At 47.4% G+C, this 13,884-nt stretch overlaps 1 protein-coding gene across 2 annotated transcripts in view; it reads right to left on the reverse strand.

Annotated features, from left to right (window-relative positions):
* The window catches only part of CACNG2 (calcium voltage-gated channel auxiliary subunit gamma 2), a 145,517-nt gene extending 137,944 nt beyond the window's left edge, over positions 1-7,573 (reverse strand). The window contains exon 1 of one of the 2 annotated variants that reach the window (XM_048500699.1): positions 6,111-7,573. In XM_048500699.1, coding sequence (XP_048356656.1) covers positions 6,111-6,321 — 211 coding nt within the window. In that variant the 5' untranslated portion in view covers positions 6,322-7,573. The remainder of the gene's footprint in view (positions 1-6,110) is intronic. The other variant, XM_048500698.1, reaches the window with a different exon arrangement.
* Between the last annotated feature and the right edge of the window lie 6,311 nt (positions 7,574-13,884).

The following is a 13,884-nucleotide window of genomic DNA, read 5'->3' on the forward strand; positions in this document are numbered from 1 at the left end:
AGATACTCAGCAATTTCTGATGGTTGTGGGGAAGATGCAGCTGGTTAGCCCCCACTCACCCTGAGAAATTTGCCTTCTGGCTTCCCTCACTCTTCTTCAGATATTTCACCTGAGATGAAACTCCCAGAAAAAATTCTAATTTCACTTTTGCTAAAAAAAAAAAAAATTGATGGTCACTATATTCATGATAACACATAGTTTCCTACACAGAAGCGATATCAGTACAGGAAATTCACTGTGTCTACAGTGGTGCTTTCTTTTGAACAACTATGGAGCATGGATCCATTTCTCCCTAAAGGAAAGGAGAAAAGCAAACAGCTCACAGACAGATGAAACAGCGAGGAAAGCAGGACGGTTGAAGAAAGCCTTTCTGACTGCCTGTACTAAGATTTACACCACACGCTTTACTTCCTGAACAGCCCCAATCTCATTTTTAAAAAGAGAAACAGAGACCATTTACACAGCACATTTCAGTATGTCCAGAACATTTCATAGACGTTATCTCAGTAACCATGATCTCAGTAATTTTATGGACATAATTCAACATTTTTTTTTCTGGAACCTTAACTCCACTGCTAATTTCTCCCAGATCCTAACCCATGCTCTACACCATGCTCTAGTTTGTAGCTTCACCTTCATGGAGCAAATGCATTCAGACAGAGCAGTGCATTCCAACAGGTATACGTTACATACAAAACTCAAAAAGGAGCTGTGATATTACAAAAGGGAATGCCCATACAGCCCGAAAAACCCACAACATCCCCCAAATTACAGTATCTTGATTAAAAATGTGATAGGAGTAGCAGGGAGCAGATAAAATAGTGGAAGGAGCTAGATCTGGCCTACAGAACAGGATCTAAGCAAAAGTTGCCCTCTCCTTGACAGCCCTGAAAGCCCTGATTCAAAGGCCACAGAACAATATTCAGGCCAGAAAATAATGGGTGAGTGGGGGAACTTAAGCTTTACTACCTGCCCAACCCCACCCGGGCTGCTCAGGCCTGAAAAAGAACAGCTCTGTAGTGTTGAATGCCTTACCCCCAAATTCTCGGTAATTTGGGAAGCTGGCAAGTCCAGACCGCACAGGTGAGCTTGACAACCTAGAGTTAAATATTCCCAATATGGAATATCTGGCCAGAACATACATTTAGAGAAGTAGAGGGGCTCTTTTTGTCATATTGTTACCTCAGATTTTGGACGGCCATTTGTATTTTTAGTTTTGTAAGCCACTTTGAGTAATGCTTTGCAGGAGAAAGCAAGATAAAAATAATGGTCATGTAGCTGTTCCTCCCCTGTAAAAAGACAACAGGGCAGACATGTATTATAATGATGGAGAGGGAAAGTGCACAATCTTCCAAGAAATAACTAACCAAAGAGAATATTTTAAGAAGCTGAAAATTTGAAAAAGTCAAAGGTACAGAAAATAGTGATGGAACACTGCATGGCATCTGAGTGACCTGCTAGCACAGTGGTGGCGAACCTATGGCACGGTTGCCAGAGGTGGCACTCAGAGCCCTCTTTGTGGGCCCGCACGCCATCACCCCAGTTTGACCACTTGGCAGTGGCATAGCACCAAGGGGATGAGGGGCGCACGATGCACTGGGCACACGCCCTTGGGCATGGCAAGGGCATTCCAGGGGTGTGACTGCGGTGTTTTGGAGCGTTCCAGGGATGTTCCAGGGCAGGGCGGGGGCAGACGGGTGTGTGGCAGGGGTGCAGGGTGCACCCGTGCCCTGGACAGAGTTTCCCCTTGCTCCGCCCCTGGCACTCAGTCTCTAAAAGGTTTGCCATCACTGTGCTAGCATACACTGCCTTTTATTTTTTAAAGCACTAAATGTTTCCACATTGGAATGGTACAGCAGCAAATTGCTCCTCCTCTGATGCACTTAAAATTTTTCAACTTGTGCAGTCTAATCCTTGACATGTTTCTTTGAACTAAGCCCTCCTATGTTGGGGAGGGGCTGTAGCTCAGAGCAGAACATTTGCTTTGCGGGTCCGGGTTCAGTTCCTGTCATCTGCATCTCAAAGGATCAAGTTGTAAATGATGTGTAAGACCTCCCCCTGGAGAGCTGTTGCCAGTCAGAGTGCTGACCTCAATAGACCAATGATCTGACTCACTCAAAAGCAGTGGGGTGTGTGTGTTTTAAAGGGGCTTACTTCCGCAGCACTGCAGCCACCACAGAGTTTAAAATGGTGTGGGCATTGTGGGAAAGGAAGAGTGTCAGTCATGACTGCTTAGGCCCACCTGTCTCTCTTCCCTCCAGCTGCAAAGGTCACTGACTGGACCAGCTGGGGGTTACCTCAGTCTAGTCAGGCTCTTTTGAACTCACACCATTTCTGCTTTGGCCATTCAAGGACACCAACCATTGGCCTCAAGAACATACTTATCCCAGTCCCAGAAATCCTCATGCTGGGCAAACTTTGAAGGTATTGGGAACCAGAGACATCTGGGTACCCGTATGCCCAATAGAATGCACATTAACAGGGGACTTGCTAGGTAGGCAAAGGGCCACATTCCCCCAGTGCCAAAATATTGTGTTTTTTATTTAGTACTAGGTAGAGAGGATGGCCCTACAACCCAAATATTGCCTTGATGCATACCATTGCTCAGCAAATGAGTAACGTGAGACAAGCTAGTGTGAGAATACCATAACACGGCTTTACATCCCTCAAGATCTCATCTATGGATCTGATTCTTAATGAATGATTTTCTTTTAATGAAAGTCAACCAAGTCTCCCACACGGAAGACAGATCCACCTCGCGGTCCACAATTCTGGGAGAAACGAACCAGGCGACATTTGTTTAATACACTTCTAGTGCAATCCTAAACAGTTATGGACTTGAAGGGTGGTGGAGATCTAGAAACCCAGGGGGCTGGTGGAGTAATCTAATCCCATTGCCTTCCTGAAGGAGTGAAGTGAGCATCCCACCTTCTTTTAAGGAAAACAAAGCAGAACTGGATCCTTTGTTTTCTCTTTACACAAGCAGCCTTAAAAGCCAAGCCTTGCGGTTGGGAGGGCAGAGAGAAACAGAGTCTCCTCACTCCCAGCAGTCAACACAAACCCAGCCAGGAAAAGTTTCCAGACTGCCTTTCTTCTTCAGAAAACAAAGACTAAATGGAAACGATGAATTAGCCCAGCCACACTGCTTGCCCGAATCCTCACTGTTGTACTCAATCTTCCGAGGAAGAGTTAGGGGGAGGGGAGAGAAAAGGAGACCCTTCCCCTCCCATCTGGCAAGACAACTGGGCAACCCAGAGGCCCTTTCAGGCTAGGTGTGTTCTTTGGGACTCCTCAGCTCAGTGCCCTTTGACCTCCAGAAGCCCTTTCCCCTGAGGGTGACGCTGCTTCTTCCAGGGTCCGGTTTCCTGCCCAGGCCGGCAGAGGCCAGGGGTGTCTGCTGCCGCCGCCTCCTCCTCCTCCTCCTTCCTAGTTGCCTCTGCCTTCCTGCAGGGGAGAGGCCCTGGGGAGAGCAGCCTTAGCTCAGCAGGGTGGTTCAACTCCATGCTTCAATTGAGCCACACAGCCTGGATGGGCTTGGAGAGCGGGAGGGAAACTGCTCACAAGGTTTGTGAACAGCATTTCTCCCCCGTCCTCCCCGTCTACTGTTTGGGGGGAGGGGGGAGGGGGGAGGGGCTGGGCGCCGTGGCGATATCCCGCAGGGCCCAGCCTGGTGCTTCTCTGTCTGCAACTCACACGCCTTTTGCAGGGTTCCGATTGTTCAAAGGCCGGCTCAGATTGTGGAGAGCGGCTGCCGGCTCGTCTTGGGACAGTGGGGCAATTAGGAGCTTTTAATGAAACGATCCTGGCCCTTTTAATCTCCGTGCAATCGCGGCACAGAAGAGCCGGGAAGAGGGGAGGGGGAGCAGAGGGGGAGGGGAGGGAAGGGCAGTGGGCGAAGCCGGACTCGCGCAAAATGGTAGCAGAGAGCCGAAAGAACTCCGCTTCCCCCCATCCCGACCCCCAAATGCCCCATAGCCAGTGAGACCTGCCCCCTGGATCGAGAAGCCCCGCCGCTGCCTAGGCTAACGTGCAGATGGTCCAAAGCATCTCCATCCGCTCCCCATCTGCCCGGGGCTCTGGAGCTCAGAGACACAGACCAGGAAGGAAGAAGACGCGTCTCTCTTTGGCTTCCTCCCCCCGGGGCAAGCAAGGCAGCCTCGTTCCTTGAGCTTTGGGATCTGACAGGCAGCCTCCTCAATGTTTAACCAAGGGTGTCCAACTCTGGCGCTTCAGATGCTCATGGACTACAATTCCCGTCCATTGGCCATGCCAGCAGGGGCAGATGGGAATTGTAGTCCACGAGCGTCTGAAGCGCCAGCGTTGGACACCCCTTAATCCCATCGATTCTCTTCCCCTCGGCTTCGATCCTAACGAACAGCCGTCTGACAGGCTGTTCACACGGAAGGGATCTTTAAACCGCGCTCTCTCGCTCCGGAGGCTGTGCGTGCGTGTGTGTGTGTGTGCGGGTGCGTGTGTTTAAAACACCCCCGATTAATTTACCCGTATCGATTTTTTCTGGCTCGGGGAACAGCGTGGAGTATTTCAGCATGGAGGTCCTCTGCAGAATATGTGAGAAGGCAGCGGCTCGGCGAGGGAAAGGGCACCAAATGCAGTATGCGTCAAATAGACCATCGCTCAATGAAGTCACTTAGCTATTCAAAACATGTTCAACCATCACTCAACCGTTTGCACCAAGAACCGGGCCGGGGGGCGGGGGGGGGGATCTCACTCTTCTCCCGGCCACAACCATTGCCAAAGAGCCGCTTGTTTGCTGTCCCCTACTTTTGGGGGTGGGGTGGGGGGGAGAGACCATCAGGACCATCAGTTGAATAGTCCCCCCCTTTCCTTTTCTGACCCACTCGGAGTGCTGCTGCCTTCTGCGGGAGCTCGCAGCCCCGCCAGACCCGGCAGGGACAGCAGCGATCGGAACCGGTTCGATTGAGGCGGGGACAGCCGGAGCCTGTACATGCGTGTCTACATGGGCGGTGTGAGGCCACCCCACCCCCCACCCCCAAGTTCAGATGCTATTCTTAAACATACAGGCTACGGCGATGCGACGCGCGTCCATCGAGCCCCCCGGATTTGCATCAGCCTCCCTCCCCACTTTGCCACGCACGATCGGGAGCCCCCCTCCCCCACGCCACATCTCCACCGAAGGCGATGCTGAGTAGCACATTTCAAAGCGAGCCGCTAACACCCCCGGCCTCCTCCTCCTCCCCCCCCCCCCCCCCGCCGCCTGTTCACAGCCTCGGATTTCAGAAACCGGCTGCAGCAGCGATCCTCTGTTGCCATCAGACATGTCAATCCGGTGAGGAGCCCGGCTCGCTCTGGTTCAGGATCCCATTAGGCTGGGGAGGGGAGGGGAGGGGAGAGAGACCAGGCTTTCTGCCACTTGTTCCGTGGGAGATTTGGTCGTGGCCAACCCTCGAAACCAACGCAGACCACCAGACCACACAGCCCATCCTAACCGATGCCTGGGCGGCTCGAAGCCACCGCAAAAGAAAAGTCTGCCGGAGGAGACGAGCGCCAACATCCGAGTTTGACCCAAGAAGGCAGCCCCAGACGCCCGCCGGATCTGTTGTTGTTGACATGAGGAACGCTGGTGATGTTAAGAAAAGCAGGCATGCGAAGTTGCTTTGCTCCCCCCACCCGCCCCTTTCACTCTCCCAGACTTCTCGTCATCAATCCAATTCGCAAAAGGAGACCAATTATTCCCCCCCTGTCATTAGAAGCCAACCGCGCGCTCCAATAACACAGGCATTTCTTCTCTCTCTCTTTTTTTGCTCGCTTTCCAAAAAAAGAACTAAAAAGAAGGCGGAAAGAGGCGGATCGGACACAGTTGCTTTTTAAACACAGGTCTTGGGGGGCGGGGGGTGTTTTTACAGCACAGAGATTATTCCAATGAGCAGGGCCGAGAAGGAGGCAGGAAGGGGGCAAGGAACAGGATGGAGATGGGCGCCTTGGATATTTTTAACTTTGTCCTCAGAAACTAACCCAAGTCTCCTAGTTCCATGGCGGTGGGGCTGAATGAGAAAATGGTGGAGGGGGGGGGGAGGAGGAGGGAGGAGGGAGGAGGGAAGGGGTGGGGGGAGAGATCCGGAATCAAATACCTTCCAGGCAGCAGGTTCTCCATAATCCAGAATGGGTCATGACTTCCTCGTTCTTTTTGCTGGTTTCATTCTCGCCGGTCCCTTTCATCTTGCAAACCCCTCTGGAGTAGAGCCAGTAATCGGTCCCCACAGCGATGGTCATGAGGCTGAAGGCAGCGAAAGCACCAACGGTGGTTAAAAGCATTTGAACACCTCTGTCAAAGAGCCCCATAATTCTTCATTATACAAATACCCGACCGCCTTCTGATTCTTGGGCTGCGCGCGCGCGTGGTTTGTATGTTAGTACTAAAATAAAAAATAAATCTTTCCTCTAATAATAAGAATACTATAATGGAGATCTATTCGAGATCGATAGAGAGAAATCTGTATATAAAAAAGGGAGGTAAGAAAGCCCACGGAATCAGTGTAAACGAAGAAGAAAAAAAATATCACACGGGAAGAGGCTGGCTTCTGAAAAAGAGAAACGTTCCGGCTGTTAATCTTAGATGTGTGTCTGTGTATTTAAAAAATGAAATAAAAGAAAGGGAAAAAAATAGACAACCCCCCCCAAAATGAGATGCCTTAATCCCTTTTCCTAAAATTCTGGTCTCCAGTTTCCATATGTAATGGCTAATTTGGAGATGGCTTCCACAGTGAACGGGGGAACGGCAGCAGCAGCAGCAGTCGCGGCAACAGAAACAGCATCCTCAACACACTCTCGCATTATCTGGACCTAGACAGTTAGAGACCGTAAGAGCACAGATGCAACCTTCCGTCTTCTTGCTTAGCTCTGCAGCCTGCGCCATGAAAAATCCCTTTCCTTCCCGGTTATCTTCCTTGGGTGTTTTTTTTCCGGTGGGGTTTTTGGCTCGCGGTCTGCTCTTCAGTCCTTTCTTCCCGCTTCCTACCACCGAACGAGACTCGCGAGGGTGTTATAAGCCCTTGGTTGCAGCTGAACAGGTGCCGAGGTCTTGCTTGCCATGGCTTCCCCCCCCCCACCCCACCACAGCGGCAGAGCGGCAGTTGTTATTGGTGGTGATGTCGGTCGGGGTGGCAAGATGGGCAGAGGAGGGGGGGCGAGACTCTCCCGGGGAATCGAGACGGGTTTCCCTTCCTCCCCCCGCGCCGCAAAGCTCCTGAAAAGAAAGCGACCCGGTCGGCTTGCTGCAGGATCCGCGTCTCGCGCCTCTCCTTTGCCTCGCCGGGTTCCGCTCCCACCTACTGCATTAACGTGGTGGTGCTGAAACGGACAGCTCCCCTGCACCGATCCCTCCGCGGTGCTGAAGAACAGCTCCTTTACCTCTTTGCCCGGGGTGCTGCTGGGAAAGCTGGGGAGAGATTGGGAGGAGGAGGGGGGGGGGATCTTCCTCTTCCTAGATCCTGTCCCCCAGCATCAGCAAGTGATAGTAACCCCCTCCCCCTAGATCCCCGGGAGCAGGAAGAGCGAGTGCGATCCGCCTTCCTGCTCGCCCTTTCCCGTTTTTGCCCCCTCTTCTTCCAAATCCTGGAATGATTGCTCCCTGAGGCTTCGGAAGCTCAGAGAAAGGCGTAGCTGGAGCTCCCTCTTCCCTCTCCCCCCTCCCGTGCAGCCTCCTTCTCATCCCGGTTATACGTGCCCAGAGCTCCAAACACAACTCTCACAGCACGGTCAGACCAGCAGAAAACTTCAGCCGGCCCTTTCTTTCCCTAGGAGATGGTGGAAAGGCAAGTGGAAGGGTAATTTGAAATATTCCCTATTTTAGTTTTTTTCTTTAAAAACTCCTTTCTTCATTATTCTCAAAGCACCCATGTGTTATTGTACAGCTGTGATTTTATTCCTCTTAAATATGGGGCATGGATCTATGCTGTGTTTGTCTCTCTGGAAAGTCTTTCAGTGAGACATGGGGTGGTGTGCCCCATATTATAAAGATGTGGAAAGGGGTAGATTAAAAGGGGAAGCTGATGCATATGTGGATGTTGTCTTTTCCAGGTAAGTTTCCTGTAAATGTTCTTGTTCTTATATTTAAAAGAAATTTCATTAAAAAAACCCTGCTACTAATTTGTTAGCAGTGTTACATCTGCTCAGGACTGCTCTGCAAATGTACTAAGTTTCCTGTTCCAATCTTAACTGACAGACTTGTGAACCTCTCTCTAATACTGGCATTCAACCATGTTATAATCAGCCTTTTTTCTTCAGCAGTTTCATTATACAAGGCTAACATATTTAACACTTCCCAGTTCTCAAAGTGTTAATTAATGTAAGTTAATTAATGTAAGAGACACCATGACTCCTCTCACATTCCTGATCCAACAGATTTACCTTTATCAAGTTCAGAGGAGAGGCCAGAAGGGCTGCTGGAGGCTGCCTGTAATTCTGCCAGAAGGGTGTGTGGGAGAGACTGAGTCTGTCAAAGATGCTGAGACACATTGCAAAACCATCCCTCTGTCCTTGCATCCCTCTTTGGCTCTGTCTTTCCAGGCAGTGTTGTTTTGTGTTAGTGTAAACAAAAGGGTTTGCCTAAGAGTGGCTTGCCAACCTCCTTCACATGCCATCGCTGCTACATTTTGTCCTATTAAATAAAGAGGAAAATAGACACTCAAACTTTCCAGGGCCACCAAATTAAATTAATTTTTTAAAAAGAAACTGACAACTTTTTGTTTTGTTTTGCAACCAGGGCTATGCTTAATCTACACTTCCCATGTGGGGGCAGCAAATCATGCTATTTGGTCTCCAAGGTATGGCTTTTCTTCTTGAGAAGCTCATCCTTCATTTCCCAGTGGCACTAAACTTCCAGCTCTTATGGTTACAGCTACAGAAAGTGCTTTTCAGTCTGTCTTTTGTAGCCTTGCCTTTCCAGTTTTGCTGCAAATGCTATTATTATTTTCTTTCATTCCTTTTTAAGAAGGGCTCTTTCTAGCTCTTTTGAAGCATCCTCTATGAGAGTGTTTCTGCAAAGGCCTATGAATGGTGGCGGAAAACACCATCAAGTCATAGCCAGCTTACGGCCACCTGTAGGGCTTTCACCACAGGAGGCTTATGGACGTAGTTTCCCACTACTGGTCTCTATGTAGCAGCTGAATTTCCCTGGAGGTATCCCATGCAAGTACTAACCAAGGCTGGCCCTGCCTGGCTTCTGCGATCTGATGAGATCAGGCTAGCCTGGGCCATCTAGGTCAGAGGATCTTAAGAATAGGAGGTGGCAAGAATCTGGCTGCCTACGCTCAGATGCTTTCTAAGAAATTCATTTGGAACTTTTCAGTTCTGGTGTCCTACTACACTACTGTTATACTGTGCTTACAGTGTGCTGGACTTAAGGATGTGACTGTGGCTCAGTGACAGAGTATTTGCGGAAGGTTTCAGGTTGAATTATGGACATTTCCCATTAGAATGATCTCATACAATGAGTGTGAGGAAAGATCCCCTTCTGCCTGAGGTCCACTGCTAGAGCAGATAATATCAGGCCAGATGGACTAGTGGTCTGACTCTTGTGGGGTATATGACAGACTCATTTATTCAAGTACATTCATTCAAGGTGGCTGCACTAGGTGTGGCATTGGAAGAGCTGGAAATGAATCACTTCTGTAAAAAGTTTAAACAGCAAATAAAAGGTTCGGTGCCTTGGGTAGTCAGTAAGATGGCAGAGCTGGAGATTCTGGTTCCTCTCTTGAGCAAAGCCACCTTCATACCCTCAAGAGAAGCATCAGGTATCTAGTTTGCTTTTGGGTGCCTTGCACAAAGCTCATTTTTGGGCTGAAACTAGGAGTCTCAAGGACCCCAGATCCAGATTCCTGCCGATTCGCATCTTCAGGCAACTCCTTGGACTTCAAACCACTATGTGAGGGTGTTTGTGGACTGGAAAATGGCATCTATGCTGGAACAGAGATGCAATGGGTCAAAAGGGAAGTAGATGGGTTGATTCTGAGAGGTCATTTATCTATGAGGGGATGACATTCCTTTTCTGATTGTGGAAGCCATTTATTATATGCTACTTTTCTCCTCAGTGGGGATCCAAAGCAGCTTCCAATACAAAAAAATGCAATGTAAACAAACAAAAGAAGGTGGCAAAAGGGCTTCCAAGTGTACAACAGGCTTCTATAATTTTCTCTCTCAAACACACACTGTGCCAGCAGATCTTCCTCCCACCTGCAGGCTATGATTCTTAGACTAAGAGCTGTTTGATTTTTGCCACAGGCTCACACACCTGGGCCAGCTCAGAATTTAAAAGGTTACCTGCAAGAAATAGGCCAGGGGTCTGCAACCTGCGGCTCTCCAGATGTTCATGGACTACAAATCCCATCAGCCCCTGCCATCAGCCCCTGAAATAGGCAGTTCATGTAGCAGTTGGCTTGGTTGGGGACAGACACCAGTGATACTCCCCAGGGTTTGTATACAAAACCAATGGAAGTCTCAGCTCTGTTGGTTTTGGTACAGTGAGAATTTAAGGATAAAAAGAGCTCTGAGGATCAGACCAGTGGTCCATCAAGTACATCTTCTAGAAGTGAATTCCTGTTTCACGCATCAGCCAACCAGTTAGCCTGGAGACCCAACAAACATGGCACTGGGGCTAAGGTCTTTTGCTGATGTTGCCTACAACATTGGTATTCCAAGGTCTGCTGCTTAATTAAGGAGGTTTATTCATCACGGAGAGCATTGATGGATCTGTCCTCCATAAATCTAATCCCCTCCCCCAGCCATTCATGCTCACAGCCATCACTATATCGACTGGCAGTCAATTCCACAGTTTAATTACTAATTGAGTGAAACAGTATTTCCTTTTGTCTGTCCTGAATTTTTCACCCATCATCTTCATTGGGTGCTCCTGAGTGTTAGAGTTATGAGACAGGGAAGGAAAGTTCTCCCTGTCTGCTTTCTCTACCACATATATAATTTTATAAACTTCTATCATGCTCCTCCAATCCCTATCTTTTCTGATCTGAAAAGTCCAACATTCTTTAGCATTTCCTTATAGGAAAGGTATTCCAACCACTTAATCATTTTGGTTGTCCCATTTTTGAGATATGGTGATCAGAACTGAATACAGTCAAATGAGGCTTCACCACAGATTTACAGAGGGGCATTACAGTATTGGCTGCTTTCAGTTCCTTTCCTAACAACCCACAGTATGGAGTTGGCCCTTTTTGTTGCTGTTGCAGAGTCAGCATTTTCATCAGGCTATCAACTACTACTCCAAGATCTCTTTTCCCCTCAGCCTGTTCAGACCACGTTGGCATTTATTTAAGTGTTCCAGCACTCATTACTTACCTACATTGAACTTCATTGTTTGAACACTAAGGCCTTATAGACTTGAAGTGAGATTTTGGCTCATTTTGCAATAATACAAGGAATGTGGATTGAGCGAGTTTGTGGTTCCCAGAAGCTGGGGGGCAGGGTATTGAAACCCAAAAGAGGACAAATGGAAGCACACTAACATTTGTTCTAGGATGCCATAGCACTAACATTTATGTAACATAGACAAATATCTTACACTATTCCTCTTAACTTTTGAAGAACAGAGGGAGTGACATAAAGGGGCAACCAGACTAAACCAAACCATTAAAAAAATCCTAATATAATAGCTGTGCATTTGTGAGGATCTTTTCATTACATTTCATGGGAATTGGTGTGAAATTGCCAAGCCAAGGGCATGCCAAAATTGATTTAAACGCCTCTTATGGAAGCTCCTTAGATAGCCAGCTGAGGGTGACTGACACAAGAAATCCCCTCTACAAGGTGATAATTGTACATGGCACGATGACCAGACATTTGAATATTCCAAGTCACATACCTGTTGCTAGATCTTGACTCATGTTCTGTAAAAATAGAGGAAACTTGGATTGAACATGGAGATGAAAAGCTACTAGTGTTACATTATTGGTGCTTCAAATCCAACCCAACCAATCACCTCATTAGCTCAGCTGCCTCGTGCTTCAACTTGTGAATATCTGAATCCATCCTTATTTTCGTTTGGGGAAACCTGAATAGGTTTTCCCCTTTATTTTACTATTAGGGGAAGTTCATTATTCTGATGATTGATAATCTCTTCTTCAGACTAACAATCCATGCAGATCAAAGCTATTTTTCTTATGACTAATCACTTCTGTGTCATTGAGTTTTGTTCCATGCCAAATAGAAAGCCACCAAGAATGGAAACCAACCAAATAAAATGATACTAGTGGCAACTAGAAGGATTTATTTGTCAATAAGTCTGCCACCATTGGTGAGAACAGCCATATCAGCATCTGCTCTGCTCCTTTCCTTCTGCCTGAAGAAAGACTGAGGAGGAGGAGGAGGAAGAAGAGTGGCTTAATACCTAGGCTGAGAATATAATCAATTGCTTCTTATACTATCCTTATTCTTGTGCTCTTTCTTTTGCTCAGGCTACTGATTGGCTTTTGGCCTTCATTGTAATTGAGTATCACAAAAATCTGACTGGGCATACCTGGGTTACATACAACTGTGCCTCTCAGTAACAATGGTAACTTGGATGAGATTTGTCTCATCTGCACCCCTCTTAAAGTTGTAGATAAGAAAGATGCTTGCGAAGCATAGTCAAGTTTATGAGTGAAAATTAATAATTTGAACATTTTAAAAAATTGGTTCAAAATGTCAACCTTTAACCAGATCAGTTTTTCTACTTTGAGAAATACATGGCCTTCAGAGTTCTAATATTTTTTTTAAATAGGTAATTTGTTCTTTCAAAACTAGACACTTCATTTTCTATTATTATTATGATACTCTTCTGGTATGTTAATCCTCAGGGGAAGAGATCTGGAATTATATAGGGGAAAATGTTGTGTCAGCATTGGCCACTTGTGTAGGGTGTCGTTTCATGGGACAATTTAGTAAGTAGGCTCTAACAAGATTCTATTCATGAAGTCCTCTCTATAAGATCCAGATAGTTGATTAGTGTTTTTCAGCCTAAGGTTTTTCAAGAGTAGAATTTCACAGGAACCGTTCCAAAAGCACTGACATGAATTGGAAACTGGCCACATATAAGATGGAGGCCTGCAGAGGAGGGTGTGTAACATCTGACTGCATGGGAACTGGACTCCAAGGTGTATTGGGTTCCTGCTAATCTAGCCCTGAGATCTAGCAGGCTACTGCTATACTGCAATTGGTCAACAATCCAAATTGTTTAGAGACATTTAGTTGTAAATTGTCTCAAGCAGGACTCTGAAATAGCCTAAATAAATAATGATTGAATTCTCTGGGTTCCTCTTCACCCAAATTCTCCCTGAAATTCTAACAATCTGTTTCTTTCCCTATATTCAGGGATTTGGGGTAAGTTTCTACTAAGATCTGTCCTGACCAAATAGAAGTTTGATGACGGGGGGTCTGCAAAATTGACGAGGCGGGGGGTCTGCAAAATTTCAGAATTTCATTCTGTTGATGCTCAGAGGCGGACGAGGTCTTCCCAAATGTTCATGTCCTCCTGGCAGAGTACCACCTTGTGGCTGTAACATGGAACAACTAGAAGGGCCCAGGTTAAAAAATAGGTGCACATTTCTCTTCCGAGATAAATTAAAGAAAAATACCTCTCTTAACAGGAAAAACGAGGGAGAGAATAAGAGGAATCAATGGCTGGAGTGAATATTCACTCCCCAAAACGACATTAGATCTGACCTAGGTGAGCAGGAGGGGACAGGTATCACCCTGAACTTAAACTATTCCATGTAAGGAGGAGTGAATTTTTACATCCTCTTCCCAAAGCTCTATGGGAAAGTTTTGGAGGCAATGCACATCTCATACCTTCCAGAATATTACAAGGGGTTTAGGAAGCCAGCTTCCAACCTCACCCTCACGGTCTCCCTTTAG

The sequence above is a fragment of the Sphaerodactylus townsendi genome, linkage group LG06, assembly GCF_021028975.2.
Source record: "Sphaerodactylus townsendi isolate TG3544 linkage group LG06, MPM_Stown_v2.3, whole genome shotgun sequence".
Classification (NCBI taxonomy): Eukaryota; Metazoa; Chordata; class Lepidosauria; order Squamata; family Sphaerodactylidae; genus Sphaerodactylus; species Sphaerodactylus townsendi.